The 22387-nt window shown below is 35.6% G+C and overlaps 2 protein-coding genes across 2 annotated transcripts in view; one reads left to right on the forward strand and one right to left on the reverse strand.

Moving 5' to 3' along the window:
- Positions 1 to 22387, forward strand: part of LOC149927037 (bromodomain adjacent to zinc finger domain protein 2B-like) — a 153074-nt gene that overhangs the window by 46729 nt on the left and 83958 nt on the right. The window lies entirely within an intron of this gene.
- Positions 2032 to 6364, reverse strand: LOC149927038 (uncharacterized). The gene is made up of 2 exons (XM_090158676.1): positions 6094 to 6364; positions 2032 to 3669 (listed from the first exon to the last, which is right to left on the reverse strand). The coding sequence occupies exons 1-2, from the start codon at positions 6106 to 6108 to the stop codon at positions 2788 to 2790; spliced, it is 897 nt and encodes a 298-aa protein (XP_090014802.1). The 5' UTR covers positions 6109 to 6364; the 3' UTR covers positions 2032 to 2787.

The raw sequence follows: 22387 nt of genomic DNA on the forward strand, positions 1-22387 counted from the left end.
TAGCCGTCAACCCAGATTGTATAAAAATCTAAAAATGAATTATTTTAATGAAAGTTAAAATTTTCCGAAATATTTTCCGAATTTTTCCGAAATAAAAAAATAATTCCATGATTAGTCTAATATATTGTTTACAAATTTAAATAAAGCGGAATTTTCACCTAATATTTTCGAATCTAAAAGTAAAACTAAACCCCAAGACTAGTTTAAACTGATTAACAATGTAAATCCCAGTTCACATTATACAATTAATTGGTCCACTTAAATGTATCCAACTAATTGTAAGCATGAAAATTGTATAGTGTGAACAGACAAATTGTAACAATTGTTCCCACTTTTTCTGTTCACACTATACAATTTTCTTGCTTACAATTAGTTGGATACATTTAAGTGGCCCAATTAATTGTATAGTGTGAACTGGGCTTTACACTATTAATGGTTTGTAGTATGTTTACTGATATTAGACATTTTATATCGATAAAAAGTTAAAAACATTAAAACCCCTTAAAAAGTAATTTATGTTTAAATTTCTTTTCCGATTTGCGGAAAATTAACAACACTAAAATAAAAAATACCCTGGTCGATGAAAGTTGTAGTTACCATATTGTTGCACGTCCAAGTGATCAAGCTAACTTCAAAAGCGGATATTTTGGGTAGATAGTGTTTCAAGGAAATGAGCGATTTTATTAAGTATGTTTCAAGTTCAAGGTGATTCCTGGCGTAATCCATCAGGAAGAGGAAGTCTAAAGTATATTTTTCGATATCGTGATTTCTGCATCATTTCACCCGTAAAATAAAGCCATGTAATTGGAATTCGCATAAATAGAGCGGACTTTTAAGCGAGGTTTTAGACCGTTTTATATTGATTTTTGTGACGGAGATGATACGAGGATGATGTAGCTCGGGAAAAAATCAATATTAGCGACATCTAACAACGGTTAAATTTATTTGAAAATTTGGTAATATTTATGTTAAAAAATTGTTTAATTTCTTTTTTCTACTTTAAAATAAAACCTAAATGTAATTTTGCAGATTTTAAAAAGTTTTAATTTAATATTGATTTTAAATTACATTTTACCTCAATACAATTTAAAACTTCTAAATTTATTTGAAAATTTTCTAATATTAATGCAAAAAATAATTTTAATTTCTTTTTACTACTTCAGAAAAGCCTAAACATAATTTTGGAAAATTCTAAGTTTTATATTGATCTTAAATAGAGTTGTAATTCGGGAAATTTTCCGTATTTTTCCGAAAAAATAAAAAAGTTTTCTTTCCATGATTAATCTAATATATTGTTTGCGAATTTAAATAAAGCGGAATTTTCGCCTCATTTTTTCGAATCTAAAAGTAAAACTAAACCTCTAGACTAGTTTAAACTGATTAACAATGTAACACTATTAATATTTTGTAGTATGTTTACTGATATTAGACATTTTATATCGTTAAAAATTCAAAACATTAAAAACCCTTAAAAAGTAATTTATATTTCAATTTTCTAATTTTTCAATTTGCGGAAAATTTTCCGCAAATCGAAAAATATTTTGGAAATTTTTCGGCATTTTATTTTTTTCCAGAAAATTAACAACTCTAATCTTAAAGGCCTAGGTTTTCTTCTACCTGTCACCCTTAAAAATTTACTTTCCTTCCAAACAAATACCCTGGTGGTAGGCTAACAGCAGAACACGTTGGCCTGCCACCAGGGTATTTGTTTGGAAGGAAAGTAAATTTCAAGGGTGACAGGTAGAAGAAAACCTAGGCCTTTAAACTACATTTCACCTCAAAATTCTTAAATTAAAATTTAAAACTTCTATATTTATTTATTAATATATGTAATTTATAATATATAATATATGATATATATCATATAATATATGATATTTAAAGTACATTTAAGAACCAAACAGTCTGTATATTATTTCTTTTTATTTGTTCACTTCAAAAGTAAATTTTTAGTACAGTTACAAAAATAAAAAGATTTACAAAAAATAATAATAACAATAAATAATTATTTGAGCAGGATTGAAATCCTCGACAATTAGTTGTATATTGGACTGGAGAGTTTGTAATTTTTTCTGATTGGTTTTCTAGGTGTAATTATTTCTTTCAATTTACTGGCGTGATATTTAAAAACTCTTCGGACAAAAAACAAAGCTCTTTATAAGAAGTCGAACGCTGCCAAAACGTAGCGATTTAAAACAAAGGAATTTAAAATAAAATGAAAACTTATTGTTTAATAACTTTTCTCGGGAAACAATTACTGGAAGTATAGTATCTAATGAAGGACAAATGTATATATTTAATCCTAATATATTTCGAGATCTACCCGAAACGTACGAAAAATAAATAAACCTATATTTTTATACAGCAAAACACCGGTTCGAATGGTACAATATAGCAATCACCTTTCTGTCCGTAAGATTCTCGTTTTCATAAAGACCCATATACACATTCGAACTCCGGACGGAAACGAGTACGTCCCTGATAAGTATTACCAAATACTCGATATTTAAAACAGATCTTGACGCCTTCGCGACAAAGAATACAATTGTTTTCGCGCGGGGACTAGTTTGATTTTATCCCCATTTGATACCGTTATACGAAAAATATGTTTCCCCCCGGATTATAGGACGATCAACGTCACGCTGTCTATTGGTTTAGCACACTGGGAATAAACCCCAAAAATAACGTCCCGTACTCACTGAGAAATCGCTGTTATACAGATCATATTATACAAATTCGAAGAGTATAGCGTTTTTGTTTCGCTTTATGGCTATTTCGGGCGTTCGTTTACGACTTTGGGTAGGAGACTTTGGAGGTTTGGGAGGAGGTAGGGGCGGCGGCGCTCGCTTGGGCTGGGGCGGAGTAAGTTTGGCCACCGGTCGAGGACCTCTTGTACGTCGATCCGTAAGCGCCCGACGGGTACGAACCCAAATTATAGCCGCTCTGCACCGGGTAGGAGGAATAAGGGGAAGCGCCTCCGTACAGGCTGCTGGCCAACGGGTTGGTTGAGGAGGCGGAAGCGGTCAAACCGGAGCCGAGAGCCGATCCGGAGAATCCGGATCCGAATACTCCGCTACCCAAACTGGATCCGGAACCGAAGCCGCCCAGAGAACCAAGCGCCGATTGGCTGGACGATCCGTAGGGGCTAACGTAGGTTGGTTGCATGGAGCTGGCGGAAGCGCTGTACGGTTTGTAGTACTTCTGCAGTTGTCTGTAGGGAATGGTGATGGGCTTGTAACTGTTCTGGGACAGGTAGAAGGGTTTGGAAGCCACTTGCGGGTCGTAGCCGAAGGACGAGGTGGGCGTGTAGTTGGGTTTCGAGTATCCTCGGAAGAAGATCGAGTTGACCAAGTTCCTCAATTTCGAGGTGAAGGAAGACCTCCTCAATGGTCTAATGGCGCTCGCCACCGGAGACGAGGCGGCTCCGACTTGACCACCGCTGTACGGGTTCTGGTAGAATTGTTGAAGCGCTTGGTAGTAGGATTGCGGGTAGTTGTATCCGGAATATTGAGGACTGGCTTGTCTGTAAGACGGTAGCACTTCCGACGAGGCTCCTGAGGAATGCGAACTCGAAGAACCGGAAGTGGCGGAAGGAGCTTTCCCAACGGAGGGTGAAGCGATGGCTACGGATAGTAAAGACACTAACCCGACAGCTAGGCGAATTTGGAACTGTAAAAATAAATAAATAAATGAAACATTAGTTTAATATAATTAAATTTACAATAAAATTTAAATAATTATCAAATGCCAAACGGGGTTACAAATATCGAATAAAAACCTACACTCATCTCGCTGTATAAATATAGTAGTACTGAACTTGGCCTTTAAAACCGGTTTGCCGTAACGCCAATGAACTAGAAGATATTTGAAAAGCAGCAAATTCTCAGCGCGAATGTCTCGAAATGATTATAACTACCAGTCTCGTCGGGATCCACGGTCACTGTGACGCGGTATCCCCTCATCTTGTTTTAACGGGATGTTTCCGGGTGCCGGTGCATCGCCCATCACTACCTCTTCAACCCCCCCTTCGAGTCTCCATCTTCCTCGTACGTCCCCCTCCCATCCTTGTTCCCCTTTTCAATATCACGGGCCGCCTGTTACCTTCGGTTGACCCAATTCCTCCGGTTTAGGTTGAGGGAAAACTAAATTTGGAACAGGATCTTGAACCGTAACTCTTATTGGGTTCATAGAAAACGGGCTTTCTTACTTTATAGTGTTAGGGCTACTTTTAACCCCCTTTCTTAGTGTCGTACATGCCCACCCCCCCTTATTTTAAAGATTTTGTAATTAAAAAGTTATCCTGGCAACTGGTTCATTGAAGTTTATCAACCCTATTAAAAGATTTTAAACCGGCCTAGAATATGAAATGCAGGTATTTCGCATATTAGGGGAGCATTTCGTTAAATTATCTCTCTGTTTTCTCTATTATTAATTAGAGCCTCGTCGTTAATTACTACTTAAGCTTAATGTAAAAACAGTTTAATTAGCGGCGGATTTTATAAACTCTATTCTTGGTCAATACGTTTATTATCATTGATTATAGGGTCTCCAAATATGTTTGAAAATTAAAAAAAAACTAATAATAATGCCTTTAAATATTGTGCTTTTTTTAGCTTGAGGCATTTCAAATATTTAGAATTTTAGAATAGTTTAGCTACAACGTTGTACAAATTAATTTCTGCACTTAAATTTATTGTTATTATTAAATAATTAATTAATATTTTAAAATATTTTTCTTTGAAGACATTTCTGATCCCGAATTGAAATTAACTTTACATATTAAGTTACGCAGTGAATTTCTTAAATGTATACGAATTTAAATACAAAAGTTAAATGAATAAAGATTTATTTGATTACACTTAAATGAACAAAACAAATACCACTCGCTTTATCCAAATAAATGAAAGAAATTATATTTCTGAACTTGCTAAAAATAAATTTCACGTTAATTTAATTAAGTGCAAGTTCACTAATATATTTTTTTATATTTAAAATACATTTTAAATGATCTATATAATATGTAATATCCTAAGTTAATAATGCCTCTAAGTAGTCAAATAAGCCCTTTCAATGAGGAATCTCTGTCTAGGAAATGTGATGTCAAAACTTGTATCTGCGGTCGAGAATTAAACTAAATTGGACGGGAGGGTCGTAATTTTAGTAGTTGGCACCTAGTAAGGTGCAGGGGAAAACAAATTTTTTACTTCTGCGGCTCGGTGGGGGAACGAAAATTCCAGGGGAAATTTATCTCTCCTTTGACAGTTCGGGCTAGCCTTGCAACAAACGGCAGTTCAAGTTTATGTGAAGGCCGCGTTGTTACCCGATGCTGTGAGACTATAGGTCTATTTGCACAAACATATCCGCAATAGGCTGCATACTTAGAGGCATCATACACTTGTGGTAATATATAATATAATAAAATAATATAGTAACTAATATAATATAATATATAATATAGTATAGTAAATGATATATAATATAGTATAGTAAATGATATATAATATAGTATAGTAAATGATATATAATATAGTATAGTAAATGATATATAATTTAGTATAGTAAATGATATAGAATAAAGTATAGTAAATTATATATAATATAGTATAGTAAATAATATAATGTAGTAAATAATATATAATGTAGTTAATATCATTATATACAATATAGTAAATAATATATTATATCATATAATATAGTAAATAATATAACATATAATAAAATAACATAATATATAATATAATATAATATAATATAAAAAATAAAATATAATAAACTAATATAATATAATATAAAAATTAAAATAATATAATATAATAAAAAAATTAAAATAATATAATATAATATAATATAATATAATAAAAAATTAAATTAAAATAAAAAATATAATATAATATAATATAATAAAAAAAATTAAATAAAATAAGATAATAAAATAAAATAATATAATATATAATATAGTAAATTTTATTATCTGATAAAAACATAATATATAGTTTAATCTACAATATAGAGAAATTATTTATTTTTCCTAAACATGGAACTTCATTTAGGAAATAAAGTAAAACCGTGAAAATGAAGAAGAAAAATGTCTACCTGTAATTTGTGCATCCTTTCTCTTGGTACTCCCGATGCGTCCGAAGTCAGTTTTCCGAGTGAATCGCGAGGACGAGCACCCTAACCCAAACTGAAGCGAAGACGCCACAAACGAGTATAGCTGTCGAAGTTCTTGTATCCGAGGATAGATTTATATAAGTGGGGCGTACGACGGATGACGAACGAATAAAGTAACGAAGTCAGTGGCGTTGCTCGAGGGGGCGTACGCGTCTATTGGTTCAATGAATCCCGGCAGAGCTGCTCGCGACTCGATTTCTGCTGTCAAAATGGCTCGTTCTTCCGCGTATGAAGCTTCTTATACGAGCCACGCGGTCTCGGGTCAGGGCCACCACGACGAGAGAGGGAAACGGCGGGTCACCACCAACAGCAGCACGGTTTAGTGAAGGCGCCATTTGGATGTTGCAACAAAAGTACCGCATTTTCTCGTGTTCCGGGATTCCTAGAGGCTTCGAGGGGGGAGGGGAAAGTTTCGGCCCAAAATACCTCGCTGTCGGATAATTCTGATTTTCGTTTCCCAATTTTGGAGGGGAAATGCCCATTTTTTGGTCGGATTACTCGGAAGACATTCGCGTTTTTTAATTTAGAACGAAAATTATTGCTTTGGTGGGTGCAATTGTTTTGTCATTGTTATTATTAGTAACTGTAATTTATTTTTACCCAATTACCCCATTCGAAATTATAACCATGGCAGGCCATTGTGTCTACTTAGTCGCGTTTAGAATAATCATTTGCGAACTCAATTTTATGTAGGCTTTTGTATATTCCCATACGAGTTCTTAGCCATTTTCCTAAACGTTAATTTGGATTTTATTTGTGTCAACTTTGCTTTGGGTGCGATTTATATAATTATTCGTTTATTTTGTTATTTATACGATGGTTAATTTTCTTAGATACGTGGGATCCAATTATAATTATTTTTTATTTTGTTATTTATACGAAGTTTAATTTTCTAAAATAGGTGGGATCCAATTATAATTATTAGTTTATTTTGTTATTTATACGAAGTTTAGTTTTCTGAGATAGGTGGGATCCAATTATAATTATTAGTTTATTTTGTTATTTATACGAAGGTTAGTTTTCTAAAATAGGTGGGATCCAATTATTATTATTAGTTTATTTTGTTATTTATACGATGGTTAATTTTCTTAGATACGTGGGATCCAATTATAATTATTAGTTTATTTTGTTATTTATACGAAGGTTAGTTTTCTAAGATAGGTGGGATCCAATTAAATTTAAAACATTAACGAGCTACATTCCTATGTTTATGGGTGATTCTGAGATTATCTTAATCCATGACCACCAAATCAAAAACAGCTTTTAAAACCCTTACATCTTGACGGATTTTGGTTCCGATAACCAACAAAACAAGTATGATAAAATCGCGTACACCGAGTTCGGTTACCCGCGGCACCAACAGGATTTGGTTTACTATATATAGGGCGGGTGTACCCCAATGAAAATTTAATATTTATACAGCGTTCGTTACGATAAAAATCTTTTTTCTTCCCAAAAAACATTCGGCGACAAACGACCGGTACCTTTTCATGCCACCATTTTATTATTTTAAAAAAATAGTTTTTTAAAGATAGGGTTTTTATCTGACCTCGAAAATGACGTCATGTAATTCGGAGATTCGAGTTAATTTACCTTACTAACCTCTTAAGGCGAACTTTAACTTTGAAACTTAACTTGTGGCCTAGCCTCGAAAAGCTATCTAAATACTTGCATCGTATGTATACTTTCTTCTGAACTATATTATAATGATTTTGGGAAGATGGTTTAAATTTCACCAGGATAATAGTTCCAAAAAAAGTCGTGACAGAGAGCTTACACTTTTTTCAAGCTTTTATAAAATGTCTTAACCCATAACTAAGACCTTTAATACTTATTGCACGCTTTTTAGATTAACTTAAAAAAACTTTTACATTTTCATTTCTCTTTTTTTCTCTGAGGTTAAATTATATAACAGGTTAAAGTTTCTCTTTAAAGGTGGATTTTTAAACTAAAATTTTGAGAATATTGTCCGCGAAGTGTTTAATTTTTTTTACTAAACAATTTTTGTTGAAATTATTTCAAACGTTGCCATTTCGTTCTGCCCTTTTGCTTAGAAATTATCTGTTTTCTCGTTTGTCGCCTCTTTAACGTGGGCCTTAGGTGTAACCTCCAAATACAGGAAATTTTGAATTTTTCGAACATAACCTTCACCCTAAGACCCAGAACTTGGCATAATTTGTCAATTTTCGCGAATCTAAATCGCGACTGTGTTAAAGGGCTAACTTCAAATATACCAACGACCTCTAATGATCGCCTTGAATTAAACCTTATTCCTCATATATTTAAGTTCCTCTATTTGTGATACATTTTCAAGTTCATTTGTGATACATTTTCAAGTTCATTTGTGATACATTTTCAAGTTCATTTGTGATACATTTTCAAGTTTATTGGTGATACATTTTCAAAATAATTTGTGATACATTTTCAAGTTAATTTGTGATACATTTTCAAGTTAATTTGTGATACATTTTCAAGTTCATTTGTAATAAAGTTTTAAGATCTATTTGTAATAAAGTTTTAAAATCTATTTGTAATAAAGTTTTAAGTTCTATTTGTAATAAAGTTTTAAGATCTATTTGTAATAAAGTTTTAAGATCTATTTGTAATAAAGTTTTAAGATATATTTGTAATAAAGTTTTAAGATCTATTGGTAATAAAGTTTTAAGATCTATTTGTAATAAAGTTTTAAGATCTATTTGTAATAAAGTTTTAAGATCTATTTGTAATAAAGTTTTAAGATCTATTTGTAATAAAGTTTTAAGATCTATTTGTAATAAAGTTTTAAGATCTATTTGTGATAAATACTTAACTTATATTTGTAATTAATTTTAACTTCTATTCGTGATACTTTTTAACTTATATTCGTGATAATTTTTTAACTTATATTCGCCATTATTTTAACTTATATTCGTGATAAATTTTATCTTCTATTCGTGATAATTTTTAATTTATATTCGTGATAATTTTTAATTTATATTCAAGATAATTTTTAATTCATATTCAAGATAATTTTTAATTTCTATTCAAGATAATTTTTAACTTCTATTTGTGATAATTTATAACTTCTATTTGTGATAATTTATAACTTCTATTTGTGATAATTTATAACTTCTATTTGTAATACGATTATACGTTCCGTGGTTTGTGATAAATTTATAAATTCTTCTACTTGTTTTAAATTATTAGGTTCCTCTTTTGGATATAAATTTGTAGGTTCATCAATTTCTGATAAAATTTCATGTTTTTCTATTTGTTATCAATGTTTAAAATTTTCATTTACAATAAATTTTCGTGTTCTTGAATTTGTGATAAATTGCTATTTGATATCAATGTTTAAGTTCTGCTATTGTAGTAAATTATCTAGTTTCTCTATTTGTTGCAAATTATCTAGTTTCTCTCTTTCTGATATATTTTCAAGTTCCGCTATTTGAAATAAATTATTATGTTCTTCTCTTTATGATAAATTTTAGGTTCCTCAATTTTCGATCAATTTTAAATCCTTCTGTGATAATTTTTAAGTTCCTCGATTTGCGGTAAGTGTTCGAGTTCCGCTATCCTAGTTAATATCCCTTTAGTTTTCAATTTTTCGTCCGAAAAACCTCTTAAAATTCCCGTCGCAATAAAGCTAAAAGATAAAAACGAAGAAGTTATCTATTTATTTTTTCTACTTCTTCCCAAGTCCTCAATTTGGGGGTCATTACGAGTGACATACAAAAATACGAGAAACCGATTTAGAAGATTCATTGTTTTTAAGACGGTACCCCTTATTCCCCTTCAGGCCCATTTCAATTGAATTCTTTAAAATAGTTTATACATAAATATAAGGGGACCTAATAATAAATCGCGTTTTAATAATACGGGAGAGTTTATCTTTTTGGCATTTATTGACGGAATATCGGGAGTCGGCGTGTCGTTTTCCAATAAATGGACTGAGGAAATCGTTCAAGCTTGAAAGCAAGAATATTTTCGTGGCTAGAAATTGTCACGCTTCAAAATATTCGTCTTTTAAAAACGGTTGAATTAAGGCTGATAGTCCTCTCGAAAAGGGCTATTTAACGCTCAGTGCTATAATTAGCGTGCAAAAACACGAGGCCATGAAAATTGATACAGGAAACGACGATCCTAAATCTATACGAAATTACCTAAGGCCTATCCGGTCTCTTTTCTTATTCAAGTTTAAAAATAATTTTCTGGCTGACTTAACCGTCAATTTAGCTTTAAAATTAAGTGTCAGGTGACTTCGTATTTCGATTTTTGTTATTTAATAAGATTGTTATTTAAGCACTCATATTTTCACTACGAGGTGCTACAATGTGAGAAGCGACGATTTTTTTTAAATAATATTTTGGCAATGTCGCTATGAGATATTTTTGAACTATACAGCGTAAAATTGTTTCGAGATTATACACGTAGAAAATTTATTCGCTTAGTTTAATGCTCACCATTGCCGGTTCGCTGATTTTCAAGTTCGCATCATTTTTGGGAACTAGAATGATTGCGTACGGAAATTTATTTTAATTTATTTCGTCTACGAATGTATTATGGGGAATATTAATTAATCACTCCTCCCCCCCTCCCTCACCACTTTATTTTTCATTTCAAATTTAGTGAAATATTATTATTTTTAATCCTCGTTTTTAAAACTTCGTTAATATTCCTTAAAAGGCGAATCGAGGTTATCAAAAAGGAAGCATTTTTGCGGATAAAAAATTTAGATTCTTCAAGAATCGATGGAAATTTTTTCCCTAGACTCGAGCGAAATGTGAAAATTCTATAAATTAGTTTCGATTTATTTATTTATTGTTCCACATTACATACATCAATAGATTTATGCAAATTTGGGTGGTGGAAAAGATAGAATTTACAATTTAACACTGCCTTCTATTATGAAAGGAGTGAACTTTCGACAAGCTGACCTATATTTCGACACCCAACAGTAAACACGTTTCGGAATTAAAGATGTTTTTGACATCAAATATTTAGAGTTAATTAGTGACATTCCAATGTTTATCGTTCAATTAGGAGGGCTAATATAAAACTGACTATCCTTACTATATTATCTATATATATTTAAAATATAATTTTTTTTCTATACGAATTCTATAACTGTAGTCGGAATCTAATAGAAAAATGACCAAAAATGTCTTTAGAAATTTTATAGAACATATGTTTCTAAAAGTTCTACAGAACTGTAACGCGAAAGAAAATTTATCAAAAAATTTCAATAGAAATTCCACAGAACTAGAGTCGGAATCCTAAAGAAAAATGACCAAAATTTCAATATAAATTCTACAGAACTGTAGTCGGAATCCTATAGAAAAATAATCCAAAATTTCAATAGAGATTCTACACAACTTTAGTCGGAATCCTATAGAAAAATAACCCAAAATGTATCTAGAAATTCTGCATAATTAAAATCGGAATACTATAGAAACATGTCCGGAAATTTCTATAGAAATTCTACAGAACTATAATAGGAATCATTCTTATTCTATGTAGGAATCCTATAGAAAAACTACACAAAATTCGAATAGAAATTCTATAGAACTATAATTGGAATTCTAAAGAAACATATGTCTGTAAATTTCTATAAAATTCTACAAAAATGTAATGGGAATCCTATAGAAAAGTGAGCCAAATTTTATAAAATTAGGTATTTTTTCTAAAACTATTAAATTTTAAAAACCTACAAATTATGAGGCGTTTTGAAGAAAATTGCTACAATATATAGTTAACGTTCAAAAGACGTATCATTTTATAAAATGTCTATAGAAAAATTTGTAAGACAAAAAACAATTTGGCCGTAACTCTCAAAGAATTAAACCAATAAAGCCCAAATAAAAAACAAACAAAATTGATTTTCTTCGTGTAAGAAAAGAATGATAAAAGGCGATAAATAATTTATCAATTGATGTATAAATTTAGTATTTAATTCATAAAGAAGAAGCGCGTATTTGAAAACACATCCGACCTATTTTTAGCTTATTGAATCTAATGAAATGAAAAAAAACTTGGTATGTATGATGAGGGTAAATCGAACGAGCCATGCCATACGAAATTCCCGTAACCGTGTTTCTTTTTGATTGGGAAAAATATTGAGGGCAGATTTAAAAAGTAGACGAGGATGATCCCCAAATATTTTCCCCTTTTCGAGTAGTGCCACCTGAAAGAGAGAGAGCTAGTTTACGAGAGAATAACGGGAAGAATCCAGAGTCCGGGTCAAAGACGTTGTTTCCGAGAGCTCGAGGACAAAATTCGACCTACATATTTGCATCCGACGTCATGAAGAAAGGAATTTTAATCACTCCTTTATTCCTCCAAAATGGTGGTCAGTAATGGCGACGCGTAGAAATCCCTAAATATTCATGCTTATTATGTTTATCAGACTCAAAAATAATTGCTATTTTAATCCTCTTGAGAAATTAAGCTGCGGAATACGATACAATGCTTACGTCATTTTGAATTTTGACTCAAAAATAATTGTTTTTTTGACATCTTGAAATATTGAGTTACAAAATACGAAGTTTGTGTCATTTTTGGTTCAGTTTTTCAGCAATTTGTGTTTTTGTAGAATAGCCTTTTTTTGAAGATAGAACTTATATTTGTATTCACGAATTTGTCCAGAGAAATTTTCTGCTTAACATTATAGTTATTGTTTTAACAAATCTTAAACTTTACGAACGAAATCAAAATCCTGCAATTCGACAATTATTAAACATATTTTTTATGAGAATGGCGTAAGATAAATGGATAGGGTTTTATTATTTTGTTAAATTGTACCTTTATTTATGTATTTTTGTTTAATAAAAATTATTTAAAATAAGCATTTTAAACCACACTTTAGCCGTCAATCTCTTAGTATTATTTATTAAAGTTATAACGCCTTTTAAACATATAACAACTGTTATTTTTTCATTTATTATTTTTCGGTCATTATATTGATTAATTAATTAGTTAATTGAAAGACGATGCTTCGAAGCGTGTAGGTTGTTACTCGCCTCTGAATAATTAAGCCTTACTCTACTCAATACAGCGCATTACGGAGGGTGTCCTTACCCCATCTGGTGACAGAAAACGTTACTAAATTTTGTCAGGGTTTTCGTTCATAAATTTATAAATATACGCTGCGTTTTAAACTTGGAATCCCTGTTTTTGGCAGTGGCAGACGTATATTAAATAATCCTAACAAAATAAATGACAATATATTTTTTTATGAAAATGAAATTATTGATTTTTCATGTCCTGTCCTGTCCTGTACTATCATGTCATGTCATTTCATATTTTATATTTCATTTCATTTCATGTCATGTCATTTCATATTTCATATTTCATTTCATTTCATGTCATGTCATTTCATATTTCATATTTCATATTTCATTTCATTTCATGTCATGTCATTTCATATTTCATATTTCATATTTCATTTCATGTAATGTCATTTCATATTTCATATTTCATTTCATTTCATTTCATTTCATTTCATTTCATATGATATCATTTCATGTCATATGATATCATTTCATTTCATATGATATCATTTCATGTCATATGATATCATTTCATTTCATATGATATCATTTCATGTCATATGATATCATTTCATTTCATATGATATCATTTCATGTCATATGATATCATTTCATTTCATATGATATCATTTCATGTCATATGATATCATTTCATTTCATATGATATCATTTCATGTCATATGATATCATTTCATTTCATATGATATCATTTCATGTCATATGATATCATTTAATTTCATATGATATCATTTAATTTCATATGATATCATTTCATTTCATATGATATCATTTCATGTCATATGATATCATTTCATGTCATATGATATCATTTCATTTCATATGATATCATTTCATGTCATATGATATCATTTCATTTCATATGATATCATTTCATGTCATATGATATCATTTCATTTCATATGATATCATTTCATGTCATATGATATCATTTCATTTCGTATGATATCATTTCATGTCATATGATATCATTTCATTTCATATGATATCATTTCATGTCATATGATATCATTTCATTTCATATGATATCATTCCATGTCATATGATATCATTTCATTTCATATGATATCATTTCATGTCATATGATATCATTTCATTTCATATGATATCATTTCATTTCATATGATATCATTTCATTTCATATGATATCATTTCATGTCATATGATATCATTTCATTTCATATGATGTCATTTCATTTCATTTCATATGATATCATTTCATTTCATATGATTTCATTTCATTTCATATGATATCATTTCATTTCATATGATATCATTTCATTTCATAGAAGACGAAAGGGCCCCCTATTTTGTGAAAATGTCATGCCCCCCCCCCCCCCCCCCCGCGAGACCGTTTAGATTATAATATTTATTTTTATTTATGATAATTTATTACATTTCCAAGACCACCATTTCCAGATCACCGTTTTCTAGGTCAAGATCGCGCCCATTTGAGGACCCTTATAGTGTGTCCATAAATGAGAGTAATCCATTTTCTTGGCGTTTACTAGCGACGAGTTGCCTAGTTTAAAAACATAAAAAATTGAAACCCGACCCGACCCGGCCCGCCAAATTTGAAACCCAATCCGACTTTTCATGTTTATAGTATACGCTGGTACTAAATGCTAGAGCGGCATCCCAGAGAAACAGTTAAAATTTGGTGAACGTGCCAAGAGTATGATTAACACGTGTAATAATACGCTTTCAGTATGTAGAGATTTGCTGTAGCGAATAAAATAAAAAATTGAAGGCCCGATCACTAATATATTAAAAGCCCGACCCGACCTGGTCAGTTTTATGTAAAAAGCTCGACCTGACCCGACCCTAGAGGTCGGCAGTCGATTAATTTTTATCCACAAATTTTCCGATTTATTTAAAAAACGTTGGTCAAAAGAATATTCTTTTAACTTATTTAATTATGTTTTTTTACGCAACCAAGTATTTATTTGAATAAAAGTGGTATTTATTTAAATAATTGTTTGTTTTATTTAAATAATAGGCTTATTCACTTTCGTTTATTTAAACATTTTACAATTTTTATTCAACTATTGGTTATTTAAATAAATATTATTTAAATATAGCCGAGCTTATTATATTCATGGATAAAAATTAATCGACTGCCGACCTCTACCCGACCCACCCCGTTTTAAAAAAAAATCCCGACTCAGCCAGACCCGAAAAAAAAATTATTAAATTATACCCGACCCGACTTGACCTCGCAAAAACTTTGATATCGAAAACCCGACCGCCCTCGAGGGTGGCTCGGCTCAGGTAAGCCCACCTTTAGCGGGTCCAAGACTCATCTCTAGCGTTTACCCGGTAAGCGATTTTTCATTACGGAAAATCAACGCTTTACAGCCAAAAAAAGACTAAAGATCTTTATATTTTTTCCCCACTTCCTCTTTAAACATAAAAAATTTGTTTACTCAAACTCTCGAGAAAAAATACCCTTTTTAATTTATATAGAAAAATCTCCGCTTTGCGTCCTATTTAAATTTGATTTATCGTTATATTTTTAAGCCGCCAACAGGGTTATTCAACTTTAGGAGGTTGGATTACGGAAGCTTTCGGTTGGCGTCATACGTCAGACATACTTTCCCCAAATGTCACCTCTTTTATCTTTTTGTGCCAGAGCGCCATCTAGACTAATTAAATTCAGTAATGATAACGATAATTTTAAATAAATAGATGATCTTTAGTAAATGGCCATCTCAACCTTCAAAATGCTGATATACTGAAATATTATAATAAAAAATAAATAGTATAAACTGGCGATCTAAGCCTTGAGAATGGTGATTTAAACTTTCAAACTGCAGGGGGATCTTTAGGATCGAAATGGTACGTTGGCGTTTGACAGTGCACAAAGAAATTTAGTTTTTATTTGGATCTCGCGAATCCAAATAATAGTTTTCCTCCATGATTTAAAAGGGATTGTATAATTGTATTTCCAAGGGTCAATAAATGTTAATTCATACATCGGTATATATGGAGATTAATTTTAAAATTGGTATCTCTAATTAAAAGATGGAGGTGAGTCACCTTTAACCTTTTTAAAATGCATAAAAAGCAACGCCACTGGGCGTGAAAATGTTTGGAAGGAAAACTTCTGGTATTACCATAAGCAACGTGATAACCATAAATATGACACTAAGGCAAAATGTTTAGGTCATCCTTTCTTCATAGTAAAGGATTATATAATTAGCGAAAAAGTGGATTAGTCCATTATGAAAAGGGATAATAAAGCTAAACCCTAAACAAATTTGAAGAAATTAAAAAACTTACTAATAGCTCGTACCGATAGGTCTTCGAGCGAACAAAAAGACGCAAAACTCGGACCATAATCTATATTATAAAACTTTAAGCCCCGCACTGGCTAAAATTTCGCACTGTAAATCGGGACTCAAGGACGACCGTATTTTTATTTGTTCGTCATGAGAGTAAATCAGCCATTCGGTACAGGGGGTTTAAAGGAGTCGTTTGGGACGCCTGCGAGATTTGGAGTTATTTTAGCGGGGAAAACGGTACCACGGAAATTCTCGCATGGGAAAAGGTATTTTAGCGGGGAAAACGGTTCCACGGAAATTATCGCATGGGAAAAGGGGGGAGGGGGTACCACGGTATTTATAACATGGGGCAAAGGGTGTAGGGGATACCACGGTAGTTATCACATGGGAAAAGGGGGAGGGGTACCATGGTTATTATCACATGGGAAAAGGGGGAGGGAGTACCAAGGTAATTATCACATGGGACAAGGGGGGAGGGGTCCCACGGTAGTCATCACATGGTAAACGGGGGAGGGGGTACTACGGTAATTATCCCTTGGAAAAAGGGAGAGGAGGCTTTACTGGGGGGTTCTACTATGGGGGAAAGAGTACCATGGAAATTATCCCCTGGGAAAAAGGGGGAGCAGGCTTTACTGGGGGGTTCTACTATGGGGGAAAGAGTACCATGGAAGTTATCCCCTGGGAAAAAGGGGGAGCAGGCTTTACTGGGGGTTTCTACTATGGGGGAAAGAGTGCCATGGATGGAAGTTATCCCCTGGGAAAAAGGGGGAGCAGGCTTTACTGGGGGGGGTTCTACTATGGGGGAAAGAGTACCATGGAAACTATCCCCTGGGAAAAGGGGGGAGCAGGCTTTACTGGGGGTTTCTACTATGGGGGAAAGAGTACCATGGAAGTTATCCCCTGGGAAAAAGGGGGAGCAGGCTTTACTGGGGGGGTTCTACTATGGGGGAAAGAGTACCATGGAAATTATCCCCTGGGAAAAGGGGGGAGCAGGCTTTACTGGGGGTTTCTACTATGGGGGAAAGAGTACCATGGAAGTTATCCCCTGGGAAAAAGGGGGAGCAGGCTTTACTGGGGGGTTCTACTATGGGGGAAAGAGTACCATGGAAATTATCCCCTGGGAAAAGGGGGGAGCAGGCTTTACTGGGGGTTTCTACTATGGGGGAAAGAGTACCATGGAAGTTATCCCCTGGGAAAAAGGGGGAGCAGGCTTTACTGGGGGGGTTCTACTATGGGGGAAAGAGTACCATGGAAATTATCCCCTGGGAAAAGGGGGGAGCAGGCTTTACTGGGGGTTTCTACTATGGGGGAAAGAGTACCATGGAAGTTATCCCCTGGGAAAAAGGGGGAGCAGGCTTTACTGGGGGGGTTCTACTATGGGGGAAAGAGTACCATGGAAATTATCCCCTGGGAAAAGGGGGGAGCAGGCTTTACTGGGGGTTTCTACTATGGGGGAAAGAGTACCATGGAAATTATCCCCTGGGAAAAGGGGGGAGCAGGCTTTACTGGGGGTTTCTATTATGGGGGAAAGAGTACCATGGAAGTTATCCCCTGGGAAAAAGGGGGAGCAGGCTTTACTGGGGGGGTTCTACTATGGGGGAAAGAGTACCATGGAAATTATCCCCTGGGAAAAGGGGGGAGCAGGCTTTACTGGGGGTTTCTACTATGGGGGAAAGAGTACCATGGAAATTATACCCTGGGAAAAGGGGGGAGCAGGCTTTACTGGGGGTTTCTACTATGGGGGAAAGAGTACCATGGAAATTATCCCCTGGGAAAAGGGGGGAGCAGGCTTTACTGGGGGTTTCTACTATGGGGGAAAGAGTACCATGGAAATTATCCCCTGGGAAAAGGGGGGAGCAAGCTTTACTGGGGGTTTCTACTATGGGGGAAAGAGTACCATGGAAGTTATCCCCTGGGAAAAAGGGGGAGCAGGCTTTACTGGGGGGTTTCTACTATGGGGGAAAGAGTACCATGGAAGTTATCCCCTGGGAAAAAGGGGGAGCAGGCTTTACTGGGGGGGTTCTACTATGGGGGAAAGAGTACCATGGAAATTATCCCCTGGGAAAAGGGGGGAGCAGGCTTTACTGGGGGTTTCTACTATGGGGGAAAGAGTACCATGGAAGTTATCCCCTGGGAAAAAGGGGGAGCAGGCTTTACTGGGGGGGTTCTACTATGGGGGAAAGAGTACCATGGAAATTATCCCCTGGGAAAAGGGGGGAGCAGGCTTTACTGGGGGTTTCTACTATGGGGGAAAGAGTACCATGGAAGTTATCCCCTGGGAAAAAGGGGGAGCAGGCTTTACTGGGGGGGTTCTACTATGGGGGAAAGAGTACCATGGAAATTATCCCCTGGGAAAAGGGGGGAGCAGGCTTTACTGGGGGTTTCTACTATGGGGGAAAGAGTACCATGGAAATTATCCCCTGGGAAAAGGGGGGAGCAGGCTTTACTGGGGGTTTCTACTATGGGGGAAAGAGTACCATGGAAGTTATCCCCTGGGAAAAAGGGGGAGCAGGCTTTACTGGGGGGGTTCTACTATGGGGGAAAGAGTACCATGGAAATTATCCCCTGGGAAAAGGGGGGAGCAGGCTTTACTGGGGGTTTCTACTATGGGGGAAAGAGTACCATGGAAATTATCCCCTGGGAAAAGGGGGGAGCAGGCTTTACTGGGGGTTTCTACTATGGGGGAAAGAGTACCATGGAAATTATCCCCTGGGAAAAGGGGGAGCAGGCTTTACGGGGGGTTTCTACTATGGGGGAAAGAGTACCATGGAAGTTATCCCCTGGGAAAAAGGGGGAGCAGGCTTTACTGGGGGGGTTCTACTATGGGGGAAAGAGTACCATGGAAGTTATCCCCTGGGAAAAAGGGGGAGCAGGCTTTACTGGGGGGGTTCTACTATGGGGGAAAGAGTACCATGGAAATTATCCCCTGGGAAAAGGGGGGAGCAGGCTTTACTGGGGGTTTCTACTATGGGGGAAAGAGTACCATGGAAATTATCCCCTGGGAAAAGGGGGGAGCAGGCTTTACTGGGGGTTTCTACTATGGGGGAAAGAGTACCATGGAAGTTATCCCCTGGGAAAAGGGGGGAGCAGGCTTTACTGGGGGTTTCTACTATGGGGGAAAGAGTACCATGGAAGTTATCCCCTGGGAAAAAGGGGGAGCAGGCTTTACTGGGGGGGTTCTACTATGGGGGAAAGAGTACCATGGAAATTATCCCCTGGGAAAAGGGGGGAGCAGGCTTTACTGGGGGTTTCTACTATGGGGGAAAGAGTACCATGGAAATTATCCCCTGGGAAAAGGGGGGAGCAGGCTTTACTGGGGGTTTCTACTATGGGGGAAAGAGTACCATGGAAATTATCCCCTGGGAAAAGGGGGAGCAGGCTTTACGGGGGGTTTCTACTATGGGGGAAAGAGTACCATGGAAGTTATCCCCTGGGAAAAAGGGGGAGCAGGCTTTACTGGGGGGGTTCTACTATGGGGGAAAGAGTACCATGGAAATTATCCCCTGGGAAAAGGGAGAGCAGGCTTTACTGGGGGTTTCTACTATGGGGGAAAGAGTACCATGGAAGTTATCCCCTGGGAAAAAGGGGGAGCAGGCTTTACTGGGGGGGTTCTACTATGGGGGAAAGAGTACCATGGAAATTATCCCCTGGGAAAAGGGGGGAGCAGGCTTTACTGGGGGTTTCTACTATGGGGGAAAGAGTACCATGGAAATTATCCCCTGGGAAAAGGGGGGAGCAGGCTTTACTGGGGGTTTCTACTATGGGGGAAAGAGTACCATGGAAATTATCCCCTGGGAAAAGGGGGGAGCAGGCTTTACTGGGGGTTTCTACTATGGGGGAAAGAGTACCATGGAAATTATCCCCTGGGAAAAAGGGGGAGCAGGCTTTACTGGGGGGTTCTACTATAGGGGAAAGAGTACCATGGAAGTTATCCCCTGGGAAAAAGGGGGAGCAGGCTTTACTGGGGGGGTTCTACTATGGGGGAAAGAGTACCATGGAAATTATCCCCTGGGAAAAGGGGGGAGCAGGCTTTACTGGGGGTTTCTACTATGGGGGAAAGAGTACCATGGAAATTATCCCCTGGGAAAAGGGGGGAGCAGGCTTTACTGGGGGTTTCTACTATGGGGGAAAGAGTACCATGGAAATTATCCCCTGGGAAAAGGGGGGAGCAGGCTTTACTGGGGGTTTCTACTATGGGGGAAAGAGTACCATTTAAGTTATCCCCTGGGAAAAAGGGGGAGCAGGCTTTACTGGGGGGGTTCTACTATGGGGGAAAGAGTACCATGGAAATTATCCCCTGGGAAAAGGGGGGAGCAGGCTTTACTGGGGGTTTCTACTATGGGGGAAAGAGTACCATGGAAATTATCCCCTGGGAAAAGAGGGGAGCAGGCTTTACTGGGGGTTTCTACTATGGGGGAAAGAGTACCATGGAAATTATCCCCTGGGAAAAGGGGGGAGCAGGCTTTACTGGGGGTTTCTACTATGGGGGAAAGAGTACCATGGAAATTATCCCCTGGGAAAAAGGGGGAGCAGGCTTTACTGGGGGGTTCTACTATAGGGGAAAGAGTACCATGGAAGTTATCCCCTGGGAAAAAGGGGGAGGAGGCCTTACTGGGGGGGGGGTTCGACTATGGGGTAAAGAGTGCCTCGAAACACACCACTAGCTGAGGGCCCGCCTGTAAGGCGGGCTTCTCAGCTAGTTATAGTTATAGTCGCAAGCCAGATTTCCCGCACGGTACTGACGAGTCCCAAATGGGACGAAACCGGTCTACCGTTGGAATTTCTGGCTATTTCATTTAATTTAATTTAGTTTATCACTCGAAGATCTATTTGGTCCGAGTTTCGCGTCTTTTTGTTCGCTTGAAGACCTATCGGTACGAGCTATTAGTAAGTTTTTAAATTTCTTCAAATTTGTAGGGCTTAGCTTTATTATCCCTTTTCATTATGGACTAATCCACTTATTCGCTAATTATATAATCCTTTACAATGCAGTCCATAGGTGGTTCCTTTTAACTTTCTTCATAGTGTCACGAAGAGATAAAACAGCGTGTGATCTCTTCTTCTGGGAATGTAATATAATCCGCTCGCTTGTTTACTTACTTGTTTACCATTTATACTTACCTTCGAGTCCTGCAAGCTTCCTGTTTTGTTGTCGCAAAATGCAGGTTTTAGAAGTTCCAGATTTTTAAAGACGGAATTTTCACCCTGACTATGAGACGTGAGATCATTTTTGAAAATTCAGCTATTCTGAAACAAGCCGTGGATTCTTAACATTAAAACTTCTGCTCCATTTAATTACCATATTAATGGTTATAAAATTAGCGTAATAACACTTAACGTGTTTAATATTTAGAAAAGTGGCTCTTTCGGGTTTGATATTTGATATTTTTGACAAGTTAAAGTTTAATCATTTGCAATTTTCGACTTAAAATGTACAAACGTTTTTTAAATTAAGATCGAAAATTATATATTTCGTTAGTTCTGGTTATTACTGAACTACGTTTTTGGTTGCATTAAGAAATTTTAATTTTAAGTGGGATTTCTGGCCAATTCGCGGGACCTCATAGCCAGTGTACGGACTGTTGTGAACTTGTGATACTTTAATTTCGTACCAATTGATACAGTCGCCATCTAACTCCAAAAAACTACCTTATTTCCAGGTAACTCGAAAAAGCAAAACCAGCTAACTCTAAAAATTCGGTTTGTCTTAAAATTAATTTAAAATAACGGGTTCGCGTTTCGCTTCCCTATTTCCAAGACCAGGTAACTCAAAAATTTCGGTTTGTCTAAAAAGTAGTATAAATTAACGTGTTTGCGTTTCGCTACCTTATTTCCAAAACCAGCTAACTTGAAAAATTCATTATGGATAAAATTCATGTATAAGAG

Source organism: Leiobunum rupestre, chromosome 9, assembly GCF_980474605.1.
Source record: "Leiobunum rupestre chromosome 9, qqLeiRupe1.1.hap1, whole genome shotgun sequence".
In the NCBI taxonomy this organism is placed as follows: Eukaryota; Metazoa; Arthropoda; class Arachnida; order Opiliones; family Sclerosomatidae; genus Leiobunum; species Leiobunum rupestre.